This window comes from Pygocentrus nattereri, chromosome 14, assembly GCF_015220715.1.
Source record: "Pygocentrus nattereri isolate fPygNat1 chromosome 14, fPygNat1.pri, whole genome shotgun sequence".
Lineage (NCBI taxonomy): Eukaryota > Metazoa > Chordata > Actinopteri > Characiformes > Serrasalmidae > Pygocentrus > Pygocentrus nattereri.
The window spans coordinates 24,849,513-24,875,703 of record NC_051224.1 but is presented as its reverse complement, the minus strand read 5'-3'; the positions used below and the strand labels follow the sequence as shown (position 1 = coordinate 24,875,703).

Genomic DNA, 26,191 nt, shown 5'->3' with positions numbered 1-26,191 from the left:
ATCAGCTCCACTGACCATACAGGAGCACTTTATAGTTCTACAGTTACAGACTGTAGTCCAACTGTTTCTCTGATACTTGGTTAGCCCCCTTATAACTCGTGCTTCCAGGGTCAGGACCCCTATGGACCCTCACAGAGCAGGTACTATTTGGGTGGTGGATCATTCTCAGGACTGCAGTAACACTGACATGGTGGTGGTGTCTTAGTGTGTTGCACTGGTATGAGTGGATCAGGCACAGCAGTGCTGCTGGAGTTTTTAAACACTGTGTCCACTCACTGTCCACTCTATTAGACACTCCTACCTAGTCCACCTTGTAGATGTAAAGTCAGAGACTGTAGATCATCTGCTGCTGCACAGTTTGTGCTGGTCATCCTCTAGTCCTTCATCAGTGGTCACAGGACGCTGCCCACAGGACGCTGTTGGTTGGATATTTTTGGTTGGTGGTCTATTCTCAGTCCAGCAGCAACACTGAGGTGTTTAAAAACTCCAGCACCACTGCTGTGTCTAATCCACTCAGACCAGCACAACACACACTAACACACCACCACCACATCAATGTTACTGCAGTGCTGAGAATGATCCATCACCCAAATAGGACCTGTTCTGTGGGGGTCCATGGGAGTCCTGACCACTAAAGAACAGAGGAATAAAATATTTGTAGGATGTGGGTGTCTGAGTGGTCAGAGTTGTACCTGGTGATGGCGGCAAACAGGTTGGTGACGGCGGGCAGACAGACTTTCAGAGGGTTTAACTGACTCATCACGATCCGCTCCAGATTCAGACTCTGCAGATACGCCAGACCTACACAAATGTAACACAACACAGCGTCACACAAACATAACACAACAGTGTCATACAAACATAATTATTACACTACAAGGTTACACAAATATAATTACACAACAGCTATACATATATAACTACACAACAAAACACAAATAAAACTACAATTATAGAACACTAACACAATTATGTGTTATAAAAAATGTAACAACTACACAACATTGCTACACAAATTCATATACAACTACACCACACAGTTATTCAAATATAACTACAACACAAGCTTACACAAATATAACAGCATAACAGTACTACACCACTATAACTACACAAATGTAATGATAACTGAACAACAAAGCATTACAGAAACATAACTACAACTAAGCAAGTGTTATACAAATGTAACTACAACTACACAACATGGTGTTTTACAAATATAAGTACTTGTAATGACTAATTAATACCTACTAATCATAACTAAAGGAGAGTTTTCATTAACGTGTTCAGAAATGAGGACACACCTTTCTTCATGTTTCCTTCCAGGATGGCTTTGTGTCTGAAGATCAGTGTGTAGAAGACGGCCTGGCAGGCGGCGTAGAACGGGCCGTGGAGAGAAATGTCACAGAATACTTTAGAACCCGAGTCCTGATTCTCTATGTACAGATGGAGCCACGGAACCAACAGGTCCAGACATACGCGGACCGTTCTAGAGAATAACACAAACACACTAGTTTAGTCCCCTAGATCTCCAGCGTAATAACTATGGAGTGATTTTAATCCAGTATGAATCTGCAGCGTGTGTAGTTTATACAGTCTGACTGTAATAACTGTAGAGGGATTTTAATCCAGTATGAATCTGCAGCGTGTGTAGTTTATACAGTCTGACGGTAATAACTGTAGAGGGATTTTAATCCAGTATGAATCTGCAGAGTGTGTAGTTTATATAGTCTGACGGTAATAACTGTAGAGGGATTTTAATCCAGTATGAATCTGCATCGAGTGTAGTTTATACAGTCTGATGGGAATAATTGTGGAGCGATTTTAATCCAGTATGAATCTGCAGCATGTGTAGTTTATACAGTCTGACGGTAATAACTATGGAGCGATTTTAATCCAGTATGAATCTGCAGCGTGTGTAGTTTATACAGTCTGACGGTAATAACTGTGGAGCAATTTTAATCCAGTATGAATCTGCAGTGAGTGTAGTGCTACAGCTTTTACTCATCATGAGTAGCAGTAAGAAATGAGGAACGTACGCAATGGGCAGGAACTTTGCTCTGGCCAGAAAACTGCCCATGTACGCGGCGGCGGCCTGCCTTATCACTGCGGGTAGGGAAGGGCTCTGCAGCAGCTTCCACAGGTGATCCAAAAACGCCTCCGCCAAACCCTAAACAAAAGCAGAAAAACTCACACTTCCAGCTACAACTGAACAGACAGAATAAACCAGTTCAGGGGTTGGTAGCATGTGGCTCTTTTACTATTGTGGAGGGATTTTAATAAAACATGCTTAGATGTTATACATTTAATCTTTACAGTTTCAAAATCATCATTTATGTATTTACAGCCCTAAACCCAAAAAAGTTAGGATGCTGTGTAAAATGTAAATAAAGCACTGCAAACAAGTTCTGAGTGAGTTAATATTTTCCATGAAATGGTAAAATGCCTCACTTTCAACTTCTAAAATGTGTTCTATCTTCTATTGTAAATAAAATACGGGTCGATAAGATTTGCAAATCATTGCATTCTGTTTTTATTTACATTTTACACAGCTTTTTTGGAATTGGGGTTGTATTCATTTCATGCCAACTGCAGCAGGATACTAGTACACTAACTGAACATAACCAAACCTTTAAATCTGTTGGGTGCTATTATGTCCTACATTAGGGGCCATTGTACGCTTGTACCACTAATTTGGGTTCAGCCCTAAAAGATAACTAATTTTATTCAGTAATCAATTTCTCCTGATTTGTAAAGCATTAATTAGAATAGGAATCAGCATAGGGTCCGGCAGAATCTACTGTTCTACATTTGACAATTAAGAGTGCAGGTGACGCAATAGGTGATTTGCAAAAAACTAAACAAGTTGTTTCTTTTAAAGTGTTAAGCCTGAAGCCGTTCAAAATTTAAGCAACAGAACACAAGAGGGAGTGTGTTATCATGAAATAAAATGATGGCTGTGGTTTGGGCGCCGTAGATCATCACGTTATTGGTAAAGTAAGAAACTAATAAACTGGGCCATGAACGATTTAATGTTCGCAGTTCCTTCCGCCAAATTACTTGTTCCTTAACGAGCAGCTTGTTGCTACATCAGAGCAATAAGCTTTGCCCAGTCTGCTGTAAGCCTTGCCTTTTGAAGTGCAGACTGAGCCATAAAACTGACACAATATCAATTTCAGCCCCCACTGTCTTTTTTTTTTTCTTTCCAGATCAGTATTAATGTTGTTTTGTTCCAGCCAGTCTGTAAAGCATCTTACAGCCCATTTAGTTTGGCGAATGGTATTGGATTCATTTCTGGCTGATCAAGAGTCGGACCAAATCCGCTGTCGGTCAAACCATCTTAAAAGTATTGATTTTCTGTTTGTGACAAGGTAAGAAGTAAAAACATTCAAATTTCCCCCTACAGCTGTCAAAGTCGTTGCTTAGCAACAGCATCTCAATGGAGTGATCGTGTTAACAGCACGTGTAGAACGCTTCGCAACCAATCAGCTCACATGGCTGGAACTAACTGTTAAAAAATAAATGTATCTGTTTGTTAGTTTATAGTGCTGTTACTCACCAGGCGGAAGCTGCACAGGTAGAACATGCAGTACTGAACGTGGCAGGATGCATGTGTGGGCAGCACCAGCTTATCAAACACACCCACCAGGTCCCTGTACACACCTTTAGCTCTCTCCACGTCCAGAACACCTGGAAAAGATAGTACAGTGTAAATGTTTTGCTCTTTTGGTCAGTTATTGACACCAACAAGTATTTACATGAGACAGTCACACAAGCCATATGCTATTATTTTCAGGAGACTCTGGGCTACTTAGATGTGCCACAGTTTTGACACGTAATAGCTAAGAGAATTTTGATCTCTTTATGAATTTGGCCATTTTTTGTTTAAATATTACCTTGCTGACTCCAACATTTAGTAAGTATCTGCTTATATACATTTGAAAGCAACTTTTAGCTCAGAAATCTTTTCAGAAATTAATACACTAGAGTGTCTGTCACCGCAACATCCAAAGATTTTGATGGTGGTTTATTCTATTGCTAAACTGTGAAAATAAGTGAAAATAAATAATAAGGCAGAAGGCAGCTATGTTTTTAATTGATTTTCTTTCCTCTTGGGTCCGTGCTGAGTGTTCACCTCTTATTCACCAGGGTACATTTTGGTTTGTCCATCTGAATTTACATGACTAAATCGTAAGGCAAATTATTCCGTAACTGCATGAAATAAATGTAAATTATTTTATTTATTTATTTTTTGTCAAATCTCCCCTCAAATTAACAGAAAAATGTGTTTTATGATCACACATATTGCAATATGCTTACAATTTACTGCTGAAAGCCAGAAATCTTAGACGCTCTTAGTATTATTTTATTAAAATAATTTTTACAGAGCAGATCACTGAAGAGACGCACTGTGAGTTCAGCTTCTTTTATTATAAAGTTTCAAAATTACATCACCCATCTATTTCACTGGAAAGAAGACAGCCTCATACGACACCCACCTTCTAAATGTAGCTTATGAAATATGAAGGTAAATGAAGAATATGGCAAAGCGCATTTTGGAAGCACCGGTGTGGTCAAGGAGTTTAAAAGGTTAAACTTTGACAGCCAGCAAGACAGGCCTTAGAATTTTTCCTCAGAGGCAAGATAAACACCTCCGAAATGACTTAATTTTAGGTCAGATGTTTGCTTTTAGCTGTTTTTACTGGAAATGAACGGAAATAGAAAAACAGAGTTAAATATTACTTACAATATATTAATATTTTTAGTTAATTTTTTATTTGCGAGCTTAAATATTTATTAGTTCCTGATCACTATGACTTGAATAATTTGAATTGGAACACAGCCCTCTTTTTCAGAGAGACACAAAAACTTATTCATGCATTTGTTACAAGCAGAGTTCATCTTCTTACTGGACTGCCTAAGAAAACAATACATCCCTTAAAACTGCACAAAATGCAGCAGCATCCTAACAAAAACAACAGAGAGAGATCAGATCAGTCCTGCTTTAAAAGAGCTTAACAATCATTCAGGATAGATTTTAAAGTTCTGCTACTAGTTTTTAAAGCTCTGAATGACCTTAAAGTACCGCTTACATCACACTGTCTGTCTGTTTATGATCTTAGATCTGCAGATACTGACCTTCTACAAACACCATCAGTGAAACACAGAAAACGTGAAGAGACTCGTTCAGTTATTCTGCTTCTAAACTGTGGAACTCAATTCCACCTTTTATTAGACAGTCGAGCTCAGAGCTCACTTTTAATAAACATCTGAAAATGCAGTTCTTTAACTCAGAGCTTCATTAAACCCCTATGTCTCATGGTTTTTAATCTGATCTGTGTTGTTTTCTTCTGATTCTTAATTATTAATACTTGTAATTTCTTGTATTACTGTTTAACTTCATCTCCTGTCTGTAAAGCACTTTGAGATCCCACCGGCATGAAAAGTGCCATATAAATAAAAATCATTATTACATTATGCTACCTAACTTTCGGCCCTCCCCTTATTCTCAACAGTTTTGTTATTTCTGAACAAAAGGGTTCAAAAACGCCACGTTAACAACATACCATTAACATGGCACATGTCTTTAATGAAGGCCAGCAGGACGCTCATCAGCATGTCCAGTCTTTCAGCTACGGGATGAAGCATCACCGCGCCATCCACAGACTGCGAGGTTTTCAAAGGAGAGCCGTCGCCATCATCATCATCCTTACAACAAAAAAGAGAAACATCTGTTAATGACTATTATCGCATAATTTATTTAAAAACAAAACCCTTATAATGTCCATATGATCCACACAATCATTCTGACAGACTGTAATACACTGCAGTGTGGCATCTACTGTTTTAATGCAATATGACTGGTTAATCAATTAATAGAATTGTAAACGTTCAACAAAAACAACTGTCAGTTACAGGTATTGCTGTAAATTCTCCTGTAGCTCACCATATCAAATAAGAATTCCTCCTGTGACTCCGCGCTCTGGTTCTGTTGGCCTGAACTCTCCACTTCCTCAATCTCACCGCGGGGGGCGCTCACCTATGAGAAAACAGCAGCATTTTTAGCCTAGCATTTCTTTATTAATGAAATGAATAACAACGTGCCCATTTCAGTGGGTCTTCAGGCACTTCTATGTTCCATTTACCACACACGCAACTTACAAAGCAACTGTATATACTTTCACTGTACATCTATTTATCTGTCATAAGTGAGGTAATAGCATTCTTTGTAATGCCTTCCAGATTTGTCAAACACCAGAGGGCACTCTCGAGTGAGTGCAAAATGAATGGGTTAATATGGAGCATTTCAGCAAAGTTACAGTTTGTGAATGTTTTAACATTTTTACATAGAAAAATGCACAGATTCAATCACTACTCAGCAGGAGTAATGCCACCCAATCAGCACTCAGTAGCAGTAATGACACCCAATCAGCACTCAGTAGCATTAAGTTAAGTGATACTTTTTTAATCCCACAAACGGGGAAATTCCACCTCTGCATTTAACCCACCCGTGAAGTGAAACACACCACATACACATGAGTTAATGCACACACCCTAGGGGGCAGTGAGCACACTTGCCCAGAGCGATGTGCAGCCCTATTCATGGCGCCCGGGGAGCAATTGGGGGTTAGGTGTCTTGCTCAAAGACACCTCAGTCACGGACTGATCGAACCGGCAACCTTCCAGTCACAGGGCCAGTTCCCTAACCTCCAGACCACAACTGCCCCACAATTAATTGATCTTGAAATTAATAATGCTGGGACTTCCGGTTGGACTCTGTTGACGATGGCGGTATAAGCCACTAGCTCCCATTTACCAAATGGGGAAAAAAAAAGAGTCCCCAAATTCACAGTCGACTTAAACTACGCCCTTTATCCAGTAATGGAACGGGGAGGGAGAACTCGATGTCAGAAGAAGACCAAAAACAACGATAAACAACTGACTGCTTCTGTGCTTGTGTTTGTGGAGCGGTTGTTGAGAGCTGAACTTTCTCTGCCCAGCGAAATGGAACTGCAAATTCAGCGGGCACACAGAGCCCTAGCACCGAAGCCAAACTCCGATCAGCCCCCGAGATCCATAATCGTGAACTTTCTCCAATACACGGTAAAAGAGACTTGAAGAAAGCGTGGCAGAAAAAGATCCAGTATGAGGGTCGGGTGCTTTCTTTTGATCACGACTATGCGATGGAGGTTATTCAGAAACGTAAGGAGTACATCGGGATAAAGAAAGCCCTGAAAGAAAGAGGCCTCTGACCAAGATGCGCATCCACTGGGAATCCGGCCTGCGGACGTACGGGAACGCGAGAGAAGCGGCTGAAGACGCGAGTAGAAGAGGGATCGAGGTCGTGCTACCGAGCAGCAACACGGCCAAGGTGGGGATGGAGGAACGGCTTTGGACGACACTGCCGTGGCAACAAGCTGGAAATCACAGAGTGCCATCAACCACCGATCAAGTCAAACTGAAACTAGAATAATTTCAAAGGAAATAAGTCATGGACGGGACACACAACATGGCCAACAAAGGAAAACATAAAGATGAGAAGATTAGATGAAAAGACTTATGCCTGACTGATATGCGCTAATTTAACGCTACACATACAAAGTCCGTATAGTTCCAAGTTGGACGGTCTGCTCTGTAAACAAGTTAATGTTTGGTTGGGAGCGTTCCTATGCGAGTTGAGTTAGACTTTACTAGAGTGTGTGAGAGTCGGTGGCTGAGAAGCCCACCTCTTACTGCTAGGGAGGGGCCCTTATATTTTGAGAGACGTTCCCCTCTGCCCACAGATACGACATGGGAGGTGCACAAGAGATGCACCCGTTTTTGGAAGTCACTTTGCTTGTCTTCTTTTTCTATTTTCCTTTTCATATTTTTTGGTTTATGAAGATTCCCAATGTTTTCTTGGTTCACTATATGTTGTACGGTTGCCAGGGCCATAGAAAGAGTTATAAATCTTTGTCAGCAATAATTTCAAAGAAATTACAGATAAAGAAGGGAGATATGTTATTGTTAAGGGAAAATTAGAACATGAAATAATGACACTGATTAATATATATGCTCCACCAGACAGTGAAAAATGCTTTTTCAAATCCCTGTTTAGAATAGTTGCCTCAGAATCAGAAGGCCTTGTGATCTGCAGGGGGGATCTAAATATAATATTAAATCGTAATATAGGTACCACACACTCTAACAGAAACAAAATGCACATTACCAAATTCATGAACACCACTTTGAAAGAACAAGGAATGGTCGATGTTTGGAGGGAACTTCACCCATTGGAAAAAGATTATACATATTACTCCAACCCACATAAAACACACTCAAGAATCGACTATATATTTATGAATAGCTGGGAACTACATAGGGTAATAGAATGTAAAATTGGAACAGCTGATAGATCATAACACTGTACATCTAGATGTACACTTAGGTAACAGGCAGAAAAACACTACCTGGAGATTAAACGTAGGTATTTTAAATGACAAAACAATAATTGATCAAATTAAAATAGAAATTAGAAGATATATTGAGGAAAATGACACCGGGGAAACAGATCCAACAATTTTATGGGATGCGCTCAAGGCCATTATTCGAGAGAAATTGATAGAGATTACGTTAAGGCTTAAAAAAACTTAAACAAGCAACATATTTTAGCCTGATTGAGAAATTGAGAACTTTAGAAATACAATACCAGAATACTCGTCAAACACAATTTTTACAACAAAAGATGGCCACACAACAAGAAATAGATAATATTCTAAGAGAAGAGGTAGAGAAAAAACTAATATTCCTAAAACAGACATATTATGAGGACTATTAAGAGAACTCTACATATTATTGACTCAGTGCAAAAGACTGGGACGAGTGCTATAATGATAAGCCTTGATGCCAAGAAGGCTTTTGATAATGTGAATTGGGTTTTTCTATATTTAGTGTTAGAACGATTTGGATTTAGCAAAGATTCAATTAAGTGTATCAAAACTTTATATCAAAATCCAACGGCCAGGATAAAAATTAATGGTAGTCTAAGAAAGGATTAATCTCACAAGAGGTACTCGGCAGGGATGCGGCTTATCACCGCTCCTATTCTCCATATATATTGAACCCTTAGCGCAAGCTATACGTCAGAGTAAAGACCTACAGGGAATTACTATAAAAGGACAAAAGCATATTGTCAGCCTATTTGCGGATGATATCATAGTTTACTTAAGGAACCCTAATACATGCTTCCCAAATCTGATGGAATTACTGAGTATATATGGAAAACATTCAGGTTACAAAATAAATCTTCACAAAACACAAATTTTGGTCTTCAACTGTACGCCCTCTTAAGAAATCCAAAAGATGTTCCAACTGAAATGGGAAGCAAGAACAAAATACCTTGGTGTGTTTTTAACAAGAAATCTCTCCCAGCTTTTCAAAACAAACTACAACCAGATGTACAGATCAAGAGAGATTTGGAAAACTGATCCTTACTACCTCTGGATTTTAGTTCTAGAATTGAAATCATTAAAATGAATGTAGTTCCCAGACTTTTATACCTATTTCACTCACTTCCTATTAAAATACCCCAAGAAAGTTTCAACATTTGGGATAAAATGATTTCCAGATTCATTTGGAATGGAAAAAGCCAAGAATAAAATACTCCACATTACAGTTGCCCAACGACAGGGGTGGGGTGTCACTGCCAAATCTTAAAGACTATTTCCAGGCAGCCCAACTGGGACCGTTAATTAAATGGTGTGACGAAAATTATTATGCACGGTGGAAAGACATAGAGAAGACTGTATTGCAATTTCCAATCCAGTCCCTACAAGATTCAATAGAATGTATTAGTATTCATACATTAGATATGTGGTTTGATTATCAAACGATACAAATTAGGTAGACACATAAAACTATTAAGTTGGTTTGCCTATGATGAGAGATTCAAACCAAGCTTAATAGACCATAGCTTCAGACAGTGGGCAACAAAGTGCGTGACAGCAGTCTGTACAATTGTTAAAAATAGACATCTAATTAGCTTCCAGGAATTAAAAGAGAGTTATGGCCTGGGGGATAGAGATTTCTTTAGATATTTACAAATAAGGAACTATTTTAGAAATGAGTTACAAGGTGAACAAATTTCAAAGTCTCTTAATGCAGTCATTGATGCTATTGTAAAAACATATAGTGGAACAAAACTAAGGGCAACATCTCATCTCTACCCTAGCCTGAGAGAATGCAATGCCTCCTCCACTGTATATATAAAAGTTAAATGGGAAAAGGAACTTAACATCAACATTACAGAGGAAGAGTGGGCTAAAATGTGCAGGGTGCCACACACTACTACTAATTCAAGAATATGGAAAGAATTTGGGTGGAAAAATCTGACTCAATATTTTATAACCTCCTGAAATAAAGAGTAAACAAATTGGACAACATCAACAATGTTGGAGAGTACAAGTATGGTGGCCAATCACACTCATGTCTTCTGGGAATGTGATAAACTACATTCTTTCTGGGAGAAAATAAATGATGGCATCAAGGACATATTGGGCTACCCATTCCCCAAAGAATGCAAAGTTATGTATCTTGGTGATATAAATAACTATGTTTTAGACAGTGATAGGTATTTAACAAAGATTTTGCTAATAGCAAGCAAGAAAGCAATAACGCGAAATTGGGGCAAATCAGACCCCCCCACTTTTGAACAATGGATAGAAATTGTTAGAGAAATTTATGTATTGGAAAAAATAACTTACCAGCTTCAACTGAGGGGAATAATTTTTGATAATAACTGGAGCAAATGGACAGTATACAATGTCATAGAAACAAACAAGGATGAATAAACTGAAATAAAAAGAACTGTTAAACATACTGTAATCTTTAACACACAGGCTTTCGACTTTTGGTAGCCTTGGTGGATTTAATATTTTTATACTCTTACTCTGTTCTGACATTATTACTGTTATTATTTTTTTGCTATTATTATTTATATATTTATTATTTTATTTGTTCTTTTTTTTCTTTTTCTTTCCTCCGTTAAGGATACAGAGATCTTTAGTACTATGGATGTTGCTATAATTATCATTTGTATTTATGTCTTTAATTCTTTAAAATGTTATTTGTGCATATTGACGGAAAAAAAATCTAAATAAATATTTAAGTATCAAAAAAAAAAAAGAAATTAATAATGCTAACCAATCAGCACTCAGTAGCAGTAATGCCAACTAATCCGCGCTCAGCAGCAGTACTGTTAGCTTTCTACTGCCTAAATCTGGTGTACTGTAGAAAAAAAGAAGCATACAGGTGAGTTTTCTGAGCTCTTTTGGTGAAATACATCCTTCTGCTTCGCAAAATTAAAGGAAGGTCTTGGACAAGAATTTAAAAACTAATTTAACTTCATATTTCATAATGCAATTTCATATTTCTATGTGGACACCAACAAAAACAAATAGATGCAGAAAGAAGAGAAAGTGGAAAAATAAATAAATAAATAAATAAAAATTGTCCTACATCCAGCATGAGCATTTTGCTGATGACTAGCTCCAGCACATCTCTCCTCAGAGCAGGCATATACACCACGATCCTCAGTAGGTTATGGACATAACATTCCTGCACACACACATGAACAAACCTCATTAAACTTCAAAAAACAGGAAGCACTGCTGCTCTGCTGCACTAATTATTACTTCAGCCAATAAACAAATATACAATGTTAATATGTTGGTTGTGTAAGAAAATATTTCATTTAAAAACTAAAATTTTTCATTTAAATACAATTAAAAAAAACAAAAAAACATTGAGCTCACCAATGTTCGGGATGATTTCTGCACAAATGGGAACTTAGCGTTGAGGATTGGCATCAGAAATCGACTGGTACTGTAAACAGAAGGAAAAACAGCTGGATTTTATTAGCGATCAAATACCGAAAACCTACATAAAAACCACAATGTTTCAAACTGTAACTTACGATGGGACGTATCTGGCAATCATCTGCAGGGCCTGATGACACAGGTCGAATATCCTGGGCAGGTCTAAATGTGAAAAACATGAATTACAGATGGGGACAGATCTGTAGCCAAGTCTCCCAGCACATGATGCCACCAAACTTGGATGGCGAAGGCTTGCATTGAGCTTCCTCTGGAACAAGAGAAGTTCCACCACATCTTTACAAACTGCCACTAATGGCATGTCATTGGAGCTCAACACACTTGGAGGAGATCCTAAACTGCCAATTCTGTTACAACCCACATTCCAATGAAGGAGTACCCGCACTCTTTTACTACGAAGCCACGCTGTTGTAACATGTGCAGAATGTGGCTTGAAATTGTCTTGCTGAAATAAGCAGGGACGTCCCTGAAAAAGATGTTGCTTGGTTGGCAGCAGATGTTGCTCCAAAACCTGTATGTCCCTTTCAGCATTAATGGTGCCTTCACAGATGTGCAAGTTACCCATGCCATGGGCACTAACACACCCCCATACCATCAGAGATGCTGGCTTTTGAACTTTGCGCTGATAACAATCCGGACAGTCCTTTTCCTCTGTGGCCCGGAGGACACGACGTCCATGATTTCCAAAACAATTTGAAATGTGGACTCGTCAGACCACAGGACACTTTTCCACTTTGCGTCAGTCCATCTCAGATGAGCTTGGGCCCAGAGAAGCCGGCGGCGTTTCTGGGTGTTGTTGATATGTGGCTTTCGCTTTGCATGGCAGAGTTTTAACTTGCACTTGTAGATGGAGCGACGAACTGTGTTCACTGATAATGCTTTTCTGAAGTGATCCTGAGCCCATGTGGTAATATCCGTTACAGAATGATGTCGGTTTTTAATGCAGTGCTGCCTGAGGAACCCAAGGTCACGGGCATTCAATGTTGGTTTTCTGCCTTGCCGCTTGCTCGCCGAGATTTCTCCAGATTCTCTGAATCTTTTGATGATATTATGGACTGTAGATGATGAAATCCCTAAATTCCTTGCAACTGCACATTGAGAAACATTGTTCTTAACCTGTTGGACTATTTGATCACGCAGTTGTTCACAAAGTGGTGAACCTCGCCCCATTCATGCTTGTGAACGACTGAGCCTTTCAGGGATGCTCCCTTTATACCCAATCATCACACTCACCTGTTTCCAATTAACCTGTTCACCTGTGGAATGTTCCAAACAGGCATTTTTTTGAGCATTCCTCAACTTTCCCAGTCTTTTGTTGCCCCTGTCCCAACTTCTTTGGAACGTGTTGCAGGCATCAAATTCAAAATGAGTGAATATTTGCAAAAAACAATAAAGTTTATCTGTTTGAACATTAAATATCTTGTCTTGTCAACTGAATATAGGTTGAATGTGTTTTACACAACGCCCCAACTTCACTGGAATTGGGATTGTACATCAGCTACTTCTGAGTGAGAGAGAGTGAGTGTTAGGCCTGAAACATACTTCAACAAGGATGCAAATGCAAATGACGGCGCTTGTTCAATGCACTGCAAACTGGCTTCTGTACAAACTAACTGTGTTATTACGTTGCTGTAGGGGGCGACAGAGGGCAAATCAGAGAGGGATCTACTCTTATTCCAGCTGCCTCAACAGATAAATGTGGACAGTAGAGGAGAGTGAGCTGCCATACTGCTTCTGTTGAAATGGAAATGCGATAGCGTATGATATTTTTATGTTTATACAAGTCGTCTCTGCGTGAACCGAGTCAGAGGGACAGTGAAGGTAGAGCAGTTTGGAGATAAAGCCAGAGAGGCCAGGTTGAGATCGTTTGGACATGTGTTGAGGAGGAATAGTGGATATATTGGGCAAAGAATGTTGGAGATGGAGCTGCTGGGTAGAAGGAGAAGAGGTAGACCTCAGAGAAAGTTTATGGATGTAGTGAAGGTGGATATGGAGATGGTTGGTGCGAAAGTAGAGGAGGCGATGGATAGGACAAGATGGAGGCAGATGATCTGCTGTGGCGACCCCTAAAGGGAGCACCCGAAAGAAGAAGAAGAAGAAGAAGAAGAAGAAGAAGAAGAAGACAAGTCGTCTCTGCGTGAGACTCAACAGCTCCATTGCTATGGCAGTTGAGAAACATGCTGGTGGTAAGAGACCACCTGGTCAGGCTTGGCTATCATACCCTGCTGTAACACGCAGACTGCAGTTTGTGCCTGCGTTGCATTGTGAATTTTTTTTTTTTTTTTTATTTATTATTAGTAAATTGGGGAGAAAGTTGGTTTAGTCTCCAATTCCACTCGCAACTTAGGACTCATTCACACAATACTACCAACACTAAGTGTGTTAAGGCTAGCACAGGCTTCCTCAAAGACCTGTGAAACCAGCCGGGGGGGTTATCCTACTCACCCAGAGAGCGAGGCCAATTGTTCTCTCTAGGACTCTCGGCTACGGACGGCTGTAGCATCATCAGGCATCAAACTCGGGACTGCCTGATGACAAGAACAACACTTAGACCGTTGTGCTACCTGGGAGCCCCCTGTGACACGTTTCTCAATGCAAGTACACGCGACACCCCGTCTGCGTTTGTATCCTTGTGCAAAGTATGGGCCTAAAGCTCTTCTCGGGCCATATTACAATTAAAATTAGTTTTAACATTGAGCTTAGTAGTTACAAAATATTTAGACCCCACCAAGCAGGTGTGTTCGGGGAAATCATCAGAAACCATGCAGAAAGCACAAAAAGACTAAAAACATGACTTTTCTAAATTCTAAACACTGTACGCTGTGATTTTCCTCGGGGCATTAAGCTTAACACCCACAGCTCCAGCTCAGAGACTCAACAGCTGCACAATTGGCTAAATGAAGGCTGCTGTTGCGTCAGTCAGCCAGAAACTGTAGTTTAAAAAGCCACGTTTGGTGATCTCACTGGAATATTAAAGAATAAACAGACAGCAGCTGTAGACCATTAGTTTTATTCAGTTTAACTTGTGTTTCCATGGCAGCGCGCTTTGAACATGTTAAAGCGACGTACGCATTAACATAGTGTTACTAGCTAAGAAATGACTTACGGGTTTGCGGCGCAACCAAATTTATTAAATGGATAGCTGGAAACTATCTAGTGCAAATGAGTAAAGGCTTTATGCTTAAGCTTAAGTATAATAGACAGAGAGATAGATTCAACTTTGTCATTGCTCAGTACAAGGCAATGAAATGCAGTTATCTACCTGAAGTGCAAATAGTACCAATAATGCAAAACAGAAGTTATTGCAAATGTGCAATAACAGGCATAAATGAGACATATCTATGAAATATATAACTATTTGAACAATATATACACATTGATAAATATATCTATTCTATGATGTACACCGATCAGGCATAGCATTATGAGCAGCTCCTTGTTTCTACACTCATTATGCATTTTATCAGCTCCACTTAATATACAGGTGAACTTTGTAGTTCTACAGTTACAGACTGTAGTCCATCTGTTTCTCTGATACTTTGTTAGCCCCCTTTTACCCTGTTCTTCAGTGGTCAGGACGCCCATGGACCCTCACAGAGCAGGTACTATTTTGGTGGTGGATCATTCTCAGCACTGCAGTAACACTGATGATGTGGCATGTGGCATGTTAGCATGTTGCACTGGTACAAGTGGATCAGACACAGCAGTACTGCTGGAGTTTTTAAAACACTGGCCACTCACTGTCCACTCTATTAGACACTCCTACCTTGTCAGTCCACCTTGTAGGTGTAAAGTCAGAGACGATAGCTCATCTGCTGCTGCACAGCTTGTGTTGGTCACCCTCTAGTCCTTCATCGGTGGCCCCAGGATGCTGCTGGTGAATATTTTTGGTTGGTGGACTATTCTCAGTCCAGCAGCTCTGCTGGAAAGTCCAGCAGCTCTGCTGTGTCTGATCCACTTGTACCAGCACAACACAAACTAACACACCACCACCACGTCAGTGTTACTGCAGTGCTGAGAATGATCCACCACCCAAATGTTACCTGCTCTGTGAGGGTCCATGGGGGTCCTGACCACTAAAGAACCGTGTAAAAGGGGGCTAACAAAGTATGCATGTTATACCTGACTGGTGCATATATGGATACATACACATAATATTATACACCTACATAAACCTGGTGCAACCCAGTCCAGACCTTAATTTAAAAAAATCTTATCTTATGGGGCTTCCGGTTTCATGTCGGCGTAGTCAGACGCATTTATACCGACTCCCTGGGGCAATAAACAGACGACTTTTTTTGCCTTTTCTGTGTCTAAAAAGCACATTTTGGGGCCACGGAAACACTACATTGGTCATGTCGGGAAATTTGAGAGACAGGGCTGGTTCTAAGTCCAATTCATCTGACTCCACTACTATGCTAACTTCCCGACGCACTGACGCGTCTACACCGGCAGCAGCTACTGTTCCAGTGCTGCCGGAAAGCTCCCTCCTTCGGCCTCGCACCACGCGAAGACCCGGGCATGGGAGAGCGTCCGATCTTATTGGAAAATAGCTCATCTCTCGCTCCCACTGCAGGCTCATCTTTCGACGACAACACCCCTCCAAGATGGTTTACGGCGGTTAGCAAACGGCTAGACCAAAAAAATGGAGAAAACTATCAGAATACTGAATGAATCATTTCAACCGATCGACTCGAGTCACTGGAGCGGTCATTTGACACCTGACTGGAGCGGCTCGAGCGGGAGTGCTGCTTGCTCAAGCACTCAAATGCTTCCCTAGTGGAGAAGCTAGATGACTTGGAGAACCGCTCCAGACGATGCAACCTGCGAATCGTTGGGATTCCAGATGGGCTGGAATCAACTGATCCGATCGGGTTTGTGACGGGGCTCCTCACGGAGCTGTTCGGCTCCATTCTGTGTCAGAGTCAGCCAGTTATTGAAAGAGCCCATCGACTCGGCCGTTCGACCATTGCGGGGGAAATACTGGTGGAAAACCCCGGGTTATGATCGTCCTTTTCCATAGCTTTCAGGACAAGGAGCGGGTGAGGAGGAAAAGCAGAGACGAACTTGTGTATAAGGGAAACAGACTCTGTGTTGATTACAGCACAGAGCTCTCCCGCAGGCGAGCTGCGTTCCAACCAGTCAAGGCAACTTTGTTTCAGAGAGGAGAGGAATCACTAGAAAATGGTTATCTTCCCCCAACTCTTACTCAGGAAACAATCTCTCTTATACTGAAAAAAGACAAAGATCCTACCCTATGTGGTTCTTATCGGCCCATCAGCCTGCTGCGAAAGTACTGACCAAACGTTTAGAATCAGTCCTTCCATCAATTATTTCAAATGACCAAACTGGTTTTATTAAAGGGCGTCATATTTTCTCTAACATCCGTAGGCTTTTAAATATTGTACTCTCCTCCAGCTCTTCTAAAGTTCCTGAGGTGGTTCTTTCACGCTGAAAAAGCATTTGACCGTTTAGAATGGGAATACCTTTTTTCAGTCCTAGGTAAGTATGGCTTCAGGAATAATTTTATTTCATGGGTCAAGCTTCTTTACACTTCCCCTTCAACTAGAAACCTCCACCTCTCTACATTCTCTTCCACCTGCTCTCTACTCTCAGCACAGATTACAATGTCATCTGCAACCATCATGGTCCATGGAGCCTCCTGCCTGACCTCATCTGTCAACCTTTCCATCACCATTGCAAACAAGAAGGGGCTCAAAGCTGATCCCTGATGTAACCCTAACTTCACCTTGAAATCATTTGTCACTCCAACTGCACACCTCACCACTGTCTCACTATCCTCATACATGTCCTGCACCACCCTAACATACTTTTCAGCTACACCTGACTTCCTCATACAGTACCACAGTTCCTGTCTTGGCACCCTATCATATGCCTTCTCTAGATCCACAAAGACACAATGTAGCTCCATCTGACCTTCTCTGTACTTCTCTAGCAACACTCTCAATGCAAAAATTGCATCTGTGGTACTCTTTCTGGGCATGAAACCAAACAGCTGGTCACTGATCTGAACCTCTCGCCTTAGCCTTGCTTCAGCAACTCTTTCCCATACCTTCATGGTGTGGCTCATCAACTTTATACCTCTGTAGTTACTGCAGCTCTGCACATCACCCTTGTTCTTAAAAATGGGGACCAACACACTGCTTCTCCACTCATCAGGCATCCTCTCACTCTCCAGGATTTTGTTAACAACCTGGTTAAAAAGTCCACTGCCTTCTCTCCTTAACAGCTCCATACCTCCACAGGTATGTCATCTGGACCAACTGCCTTTCCATTCTTCATCCTTTTTAAAGCTGCCCTCACTTCCAACTTACTAATTCTCTGCACTTCCTGATCCACTATCTCTCCCCCCGTTGTCCTCATCTCTCTCTCGTTTTCCTCATTCATTAGTTCTTCAAAGTACTCCTTCCATCTACTCATCACTCTCTGTTCACTCACTAGTACATTTCCCTCTCTATCCTTTATCAGCCTAACCTGCTGTACATCCTTTCCAGCTCTATCTCTGTTTAGCCAAACAATGCAAGTCCTTCTCTCCTTCTTTACTATCCAGCCTCTCATACAGCTCATCATAGGCCTGAGCCTTTGCCATTGCCACCATTCTTTTTGCTATGCGACTAGCCTCACAGTACTCCTGCCTACTTCCTTCATCTCTCTGGTTATCCCACTTTTTCTTAGCTGCCTTCTTCTGAATATTTCTTCTGGACTTCCTCATTCAACCACCAACTTTCCTTGTCTTCTTTCCTCTAACCAGACGAAACACCCAAAACATTCTTGCCAGTTTCTCTCACCACCTTAGCTGTAGTTTCCCAGTCCTCAGGTAGCACCTCACTGCCCCCAAGGGCCTGTTGCAATTTTTCCCTGAACTGCCTGCAACCATCCTCCTCCTTCAGCTTCCAACATCTAATCTTTGGCTCTTCACTCTCTTCCTCTTCTTTGTTTCTTATCTCATTCTACAGACAACCACCCTATGCTGCCTTGCTACACTTTCCCCTGGCACCACTTTACAATCTCCAATCTCATTTAATTGGCATCTCCTGCTAAGGATATAATCCACCTGTGTGCACCTCCCTTCACTCTTGTATGTCACCCTGTGTTCTTCCCTCTTCTGAAAACACGTGTTCACCACAGCCATTTCCATTCTCTTTGCAAAATCTACAACCATCACACCTTCCGCATTTCTGTCCTTCACACCATACATACCCAGCACCTCTTCATCCCCTCTGTTCCCTTCACCAACATGTCCATTGAAGTCTGCACCAATCAGTAATCTCTCCTCTCTAGGGACACCATCTACCACTTCATCCATCTTACTTCAAAATTTCTCCTCTAACTGACAACCAACCTGTGGTGCATATGAAGTGACCACATTCAAAATTACACCATCAACCTCCAACTTTAGGCTCATGATGCTGTCTGAGACTCTCTTTACATCCAGAACACTTTTCACAAGCTGTTCCTTTAGGATTATCCCTACTCCATTTCTCTTCCTCTCTACACCATGATAGAACATTTTGAATCCACCTCCAATGTTCCTGGCCTTGCTTCCTTTCCATCTGGTCTCCTGGACACACAGAATATCTACCTTCATTCTCTCCATCATGTCTGCAAGCTCTCTGCCTTTACCAGTCATTGTCCCTATGTTCAGAGTCCCTACTCTAACCTCCACACTCCTGCCTTTCCTTCTGTCTCGCTGCCTTCTAACCCGCCTTCCTCCTCTCCTCTTTGATGGTCTTCGACCTACAGTAGTCCAATTTCCACCAGCACCCTGCTGGTCAACAGCACCGGAGGCGGTCGTTGTTAACCCGGTATGGCAATCATATTTGTGATCCGCATGATAGTTTTGGCACAAGTTTTACGCCGGATGCCCTTCCTGACGCAACCCTCACCATTTATCCGGCCTTGGGACTGGCACCAGAAGTACACAAAGTACACCCCTAATGGCTGTTTTTTTTGGAACCTCTGTCTACTGCCCTTAAACAATCGTCAGACATACAGGGTATTATAGGGTATAACATAGAAAACAAAGTTTCATTGTATGCAGACGACCTCTTACTTTATATTAGTCACCCCTCACTTTCAATTCCGTCTGCTCAAGTCATTTTAAAAGAGTTTGGCTCCTTTTCGGGATATAAGTTAAATTTTGATAAGAGCGAATATTTTACTCTTAATTTTCTTCTTAATTTTCTTATATTCCAATGATCTCAAACCAATATTCCGTTCCGATTAGCTCAAAATGGTTTTAGGTACCTTGGTATTCATATAGCCTGTACATTGGACTCCATTCAAGAATCTAATTATTCCCCTCTTATGTCATCCATGAAGGAGGACTTTCAGAGGTGGAGTACTCTTCCCCTATCACTTGCTGGTAGAATTCAAAGTGTCAAAATGAACATTCTTCCCAAATTCCTTTTAGTTTAGTTTCCTTTCAGCTTCAACCTTAAGCCCGATAGATAACAACCATCTATTTACTCCCTCTAGACTTGATCACACATTTGGCACCTGGAATAGATTGGGAATTACTACCTTTAGGGACCTATATGATGATGATACCTTTCACAGCTTCTCCGGATTGTGTTCCAAATTCAACCTTTTGCACACCAATATGTTTCGATACTTTCAAATTCGCCACTGTGCACAGACACTTTGCCCAGTTTCCAGGACGACCACCTGAATTACCTTGGGAAAGCTTGTTTGCAGCTCCTGTTCACTCAAAAGGGTTGATATCACAGTTTTATAATATTCTAATGTCATTCACTGATTTCCCCTCAACAGTTAGGCCTAAGTGGGAGCAAGAACTTGGGTTTGAGATTGAGGAGGAGCTTTGGAACAAAGTTTTAAAACAGATACATTTGTCCTCTTCTTGTCCTCGAATGAATTTAATCCAGTTCAGACTTGTTCATAGGGCATACCTATGCAAGGCCAGACTGGATAGTATAACCCTGGGGTAAATCCCTTATGCCCCTGATGTGATAAAGTGCCAGCTACCCTATTGCACACATTTTGGACCTGCTCGAAGCTTGAGAAATAATGGAAAGCTATCTTTAGTTCTTTAAACAAAGCTTTTGGAAGTAATGTTAGCCCCAACCCATTATTCGTAGTGTTTGGAGTACAACTGGAGTCTTCTCTGAAGTCTGGCGTGACTGCGGCACTCCTCTTAGGTAAGAGAAGAATTCTTCTTGGGTGGAAAGCTTCCACGGCACCCTCACATGCTCTGTGGTTAACAGACGTTATGTTCTTCCTTAACTTAGAAAAGATTAAATTTAGTTTGAGAGGTGTGGCAGACATGTTTGATTTGGTCTGGGATTCCTTTATCACATAATTTAAAAAGTTGTCCAATTTAAGTGAATAGAAGCAGAATGGTAAATAGTTTCGAACTGTGGTGTTTTTTCATTTTTTCCCCTTTTTCTTAACGTATGTATTTATTTATTTTTGTTTTATTTATTTAATTAAATTTATTTACTTTATTTTTTGACACTGTATTGTATATCTTTTTGTTAGTCAGCAATACTGTCAGTATCATTATTAATGCTTTTTTTTTTTTTTTACACTAATCTACTACTGATCAAAATGTCTACATGTTCAATTGTACATTTATAGGTGGTGGCTTAGGGAGGGGGGTTAGATGGCTTGGGAAGTAGGGGTTAAAGAATGTTCGCTACTGTAACATTGAAAATGACCAATAAAAAAAATTCTTATCTTACAGCATCTCCTCTTATCTTAAATTAGGAAATCTTAACTTTCTTGACTGAAGTCAACAATCAACTGTCATGCCTGTCTGCTGTGGGGAGAAACTCTGACAATGACACTGGTTTCTGGCTGGTCAACAGCTGAATCCACCATAAGCTTGTCTCTGAAGCGCTCTGAAACACAATCACAATCTCTGCACTATACAGGGTCAATCTGCTTGTATATCTGGTAGCAACCGGGTCATAATGTGTCTACACTGACTCGTTCAGTGTGTTCAGCTTTAGCCAGTTTTCTTTCCACTTCATCCACCATGAACAGGCAGTCAGACCAACTTCGGCGACCAAATGAAACGAGATCACGCGTGAATTCAAGTTCAAGTTAGATTCAAGTTAGAGTTTGTTTTCTGTAGAAAATGTCTCAATAAATGGGAACGCCATCCAACAGCAAGTTTTAGTCTGGACTGTTGTTCATTGGATGCGCACAAAGGAACATTGTATCCACTTGATCAAGTGACTAACAAACAGGTTCTCCAATAGTCAATACAAGCATCCCTGGACAAAATCCATGATTTGTTGAGTTTCTAAGTGAAAATAAGTGAACACATACCCTAACAAGACACACTAAAGCACATTTTTAATTATGTGCAAGTGCTGGGAGTGTGTTTATGGGAATTTTTGACCATTCTTACAGAAGCGCATTTGTGAGGTCAGACGCTGATGTTGGACAAGAAGGCTTGGCTCACAGTCTCCACTCTAATTCATGTCAAATGTGTTCTATCGGGTTGAGGTCAGGACTCTGTGCAGGCCAGTCAAGTTCTTCCACACCAAACACGCTCATCTGTGTGTTTATGGACCTTGCTTTATATACTGGTGTGCAGTCATGTTGGAACAGGAAGGGGCCAACTTTGTAGGAGCATGAAATTGTCCAAAATCTCTTGGTCTGCTGAAGCATTAGGAGTTCCTTTCACTGGAACTAAGTAACCGAGCCCAACTCCTGAAACAAAATCCCACACCATAATCCCCCTATGTGCTTGGTTTTATACACGTGTGGCCATGGAAGTGATTGGAACACCTGAATCAAATAATTTGGATGGGTGACTGAATACTTTTGGCAATATAGCATATATTCACAATTCAACACAACTGTTTAAACTTTAGACTGTGATCTTTCATGTTCTATGTGTTGGGTGGCAGATTTCAAGTCAGCATTACACAACTCACTTTCATCATCGTCATCTGAATCTGAAATATCCACGTTTCCTTCGTGGATTTTTATTCTTCCTGGAAAAAAAAAATGATAGAAAAGACTATTACTCATCACTCATGTCACGTTTAGTATAGAAAATGGCTCCATATAAAAAAAAAATTAAAACTCAAAGAACCCTTTGCATGATCAAAGGATTATTTGCATTGTTAAATGGTTCTTCAAATTGATGGAGAATGTGCTGTGGATGGTTTTACATAGAACCTTTTTCTAAAAGGTTCTGTACAGGCCCAAAAAGGGGTTCTTCTACTGTGACAAACTTGACATTGTAACAGTAGAAGAAATATACCCTTTTTGTTGCTACATAGAACCCTTTTCAAAAAGATTCTATATAGGAACATCTACAGCACATTCTCCATCAATCTGAAGAACCCTTGTACCAATGCAAGGGGTTCCTTGAGTATTCATTGTTCTACACAGAGCCATGTTCTTTACAAGAACCATTGAAAAAACAGCTTTTTAAGAGTGAAGAACAACATCAGTTATAGATCTATCAGAATGAACTCACTAGGTGTGAAACTGGAGACAAGTGTTTTGAGACATGGCCGAAGGTAAACGGTCTGCGCAGAGATCAGATTGCCGAGGAACGCCAGATACTCCTCCGCAACGGCAGGACTGCGGTCAAGCCATGGCAGACTCTGACCAGGAGAGAACACACACACACACACACACACACATCAGAATGTGGTGCGAAATGACCATATTTAATATTATTAGCATGATAAAATGCACATTACACTTTTCTGAGTGTATCATGTAGCATGTCAGTACTTAAAGAACCCCAACTGTAGGGCTGAACGACCTGGGGAAAATGTCTTTTTATTGCTGCTGTCAGAACAAAACCTCATGTCTCCAAATTGGTAACTTTACAGGAGAAAGGAAAACATACTTTACTTTTAATGTAAGTCAATGGAACCAGACTTGCATGAAGAGAAATCCCGCAAATTAATGAACAGCCTAAAAAAGCTTGATTAATCACTTAACCATATCTATAAACGATATACATTTATAACAGTAAAACAACTAAAATGAACAAAGTCGTTCTAAAGAGTCATGAAGCAGCTGATCACGTGAACAATGCACAAATTCTTGTAGCTCATAGAAACAGCATAGCCTTCAGTCTGACAGCTGTGGTTTAAATCCTGCTTTGTGTTTACTGGAAATAAACGGTGTTACTGACAGTGAGCCTGACGACTGACCTTTACTTTCAGTGGAGGATAATTTGTTTGTCCTAGAGAAAGAAAACTAATGTTTTCTTTCTCTCCCTCTGACACACAGGTTTCCAGTCACATCTCAGTCTGTCTGACATCTCTACATGGATGGCAGCTCACCACCTGAAGCTCAATCCCAGCAAGACTGAGCTGATATTCATCCCTGCAACTACAGGTCATCATGATCTTGCTATCTTGTACGAGAACTCCCTGATTGTTCCATCTGTAGAGGCAAGAAGTCTTGGTGTGACTCTGGATGGCCAGTTATCATTCTTGACTCACATCGTGAACCTAACTTGGTCATGCAGGTATCTCCTGTACAACATCCAAAGGATCCGACCCTTCCTCACCCGAGAGGCCACCCAGATGCTAGTGCAGTCTCTTTGTTATCTCAAGGCTTGACTACTGCAACTCATTCTTGGCTGGTCTTCTCATGCAGACCATCAAGCCTCTGCAACCCATCCAGAATGCGGCAGCACGAATCGTTTTCAATCTGCCCAAGTTCAGCCACGTCACCCCACTGCTGCGCTCCCTTCACTGGCTTCCTGTAGCTGCACGCATCAGATTTAAAACCCTAATGCTTGCCTACAAAGCCAAAAATGGACCAGCCCCTACCTTCTTGATGGCAATGGTGAAATCTTGAACTGTACCACGAGCCCTTCGAGCTTCGAGTACAGCTCGGCTTGACCCACCATCCTCCAAGGAGCACGGAAGACAAGCGTCGAGAATGTTCTCTGTACTGGCACCCAGGTGGTGGAATGAACTCCCACTGGCTGTCCGAACAGCAGAGTCTCTTGCTGTCTTCAAACGTAGACTGAAGACTCATCTCTTTACACAGCACTTAAATGAGCACTGAATTATAAGCTACACTTATTTTATTGTACTGCACTGTGTATTGTGGTTTATTGTATTGTATCTTATTGTTATTGTATTGCATTGAATGGCACAGAGTTCTGCGTTCCACTCTGTTTCTTTTTCTCTTTGTGTCTGCAGTGACATTTTGTTTCTAGCAGTATCCGAGCTCAGGACTGTCTTTTTCTCTAAGCTATTGGTAACTAGCAAAGATACTTTCTCTAGATAGACAAAGCACTTCTTGAAAGTCGCTCTGGATAAGAGGGTCTGCTAAATGCTGTAAATGTAAACGTTTGTGATTAGACTGTCTCAGATACTGGATGCCAGTTCTTCTTGAGAAACTACGCAGATGGGAGGAGGACAAAATTGTTCTGATGTTCTATGGGTGCGGGACTGAAAAACAGTCCCATGCAGACCTGTAGTGCAGACTAACACACAAATATCTTCCCACCAGCAATGAACTGAACCAGGGTTCAGTTGAAAGCAAACAGATGTGTGGAGCATACAAGCACATGTGGAGCGTTCACACCTGTCAAAACACACCAAACTAAAGAAAAACTATGACTACATTCACAGCAGGTAAAAGTGGCCCAAATCTGATTTTTTATTGTCTATTCACATTATCTTTCAAATGTGATGTATGCGACATCAGTCTGAACAGGTCAGCTCCTAAACTGACCTCATGTGGAAAAGAACAGAGCTTCACGTGTCTCAACCAGAGGTAAACAATAATGATGTCCAGCGAATGCTAGTCTTCAGTTTTATCTTAGCCAGCATCACAGGGGCGATTATGAAGTTCCAGTGGTTGACAGCTGGGCTCATCACCCATAGCGCGTTAGAGTTCACCGTAAAGGGCATGTTATTCAGCCTCGCCCACTGCTTTGGTTAGTGTCCTTTTCTTTGACGCTGCAGCCTCGGTCTCCTCTGGCCGTGTTCAGCGCTTAGTTTGAAACAAAGAGTGGCTGCGATGAGTCTCTTCTAATTTTTTGGTACAGAAACATCAGCCTAAATGTTTATGAGCCTCAGCAACGTGAGATGACAAGGAATGTCGAGTTGGTCTGACGTAAAAGTCACATGAATTCTGATCTGGCTGTTCAGACTGAGTCACGTTGCTGCAGATTGGATACGGATCGGATTTCAGTTCCACATATGAAAGCATTTCGAACTGGAATTGAAAATGTCAGATTCAGTTAATCTGTTCACACAGACATAAAGTCACACATCTGTATCACATATGGAGAAAAAGGTCAGATTTGGGCCACCTGCTGTGTAAACGTAGCCTAT

At 41.0% G+C, this 26,191-nt stretch overlaps 1 protein-coding gene across 1 annotated transcript in view; it reads right to left on the bottom strand.

Moving 5' to 3' along the window:
• rrn3 (RRN3 homolog, RNA polymerase I transcription factor) overlaps positions 1 to 26,191 on the bottom strand; it is a 38,155-nt gene that overhangs the window by 8,789 nt on the left and 3,175 nt on the right. The window contains exons 5-15 of the mRNA XM_017715485.2: positions 23,353 to 23,482; positions 22,802 to 22,861; positions 11,954 to 12,017; positions 11,793 to 11,862; positions 11,497 to 11,595; positions 5,948 to 6,040; positions 5,568 to 5,709; positions 3,560 to 3,690; positions 2,040 to 2,170; positions 1,305 to 1,489; positions 693 to 801 (exon numbers count right to left, since the gene is read on the bottom strand). Of these exons, the coding sequence (XP_017570974.1) occupies positions 693 to 801; positions 1,305 to 1,489; positions 2,040 to 2,170; positions 3,560 to 3,690; positions 5,568 to 5,709; positions 5,948 to 6,040; positions 11,497 to 11,595; positions 11,793 to 11,862; positions 11,954 to 12,017; positions 22,802 to 22,861; positions 23,353 to 23,482 (1,214 nt within the window). The remainder of the gene's footprint in view (positions 1 to 692; positions 802 to 1,304; positions 1,490 to 2,039; positions 2,171 to 3,559; positions 3,691 to 5,567; positions 5,710 to 5,947; positions 6,041 to 11,496; positions 11,596 to 11,792; positions 11,863 to 11,953; positions 12,018 to 22,801; positions 22,862 to 23,352; positions 23,483 to 26,191) is intronic.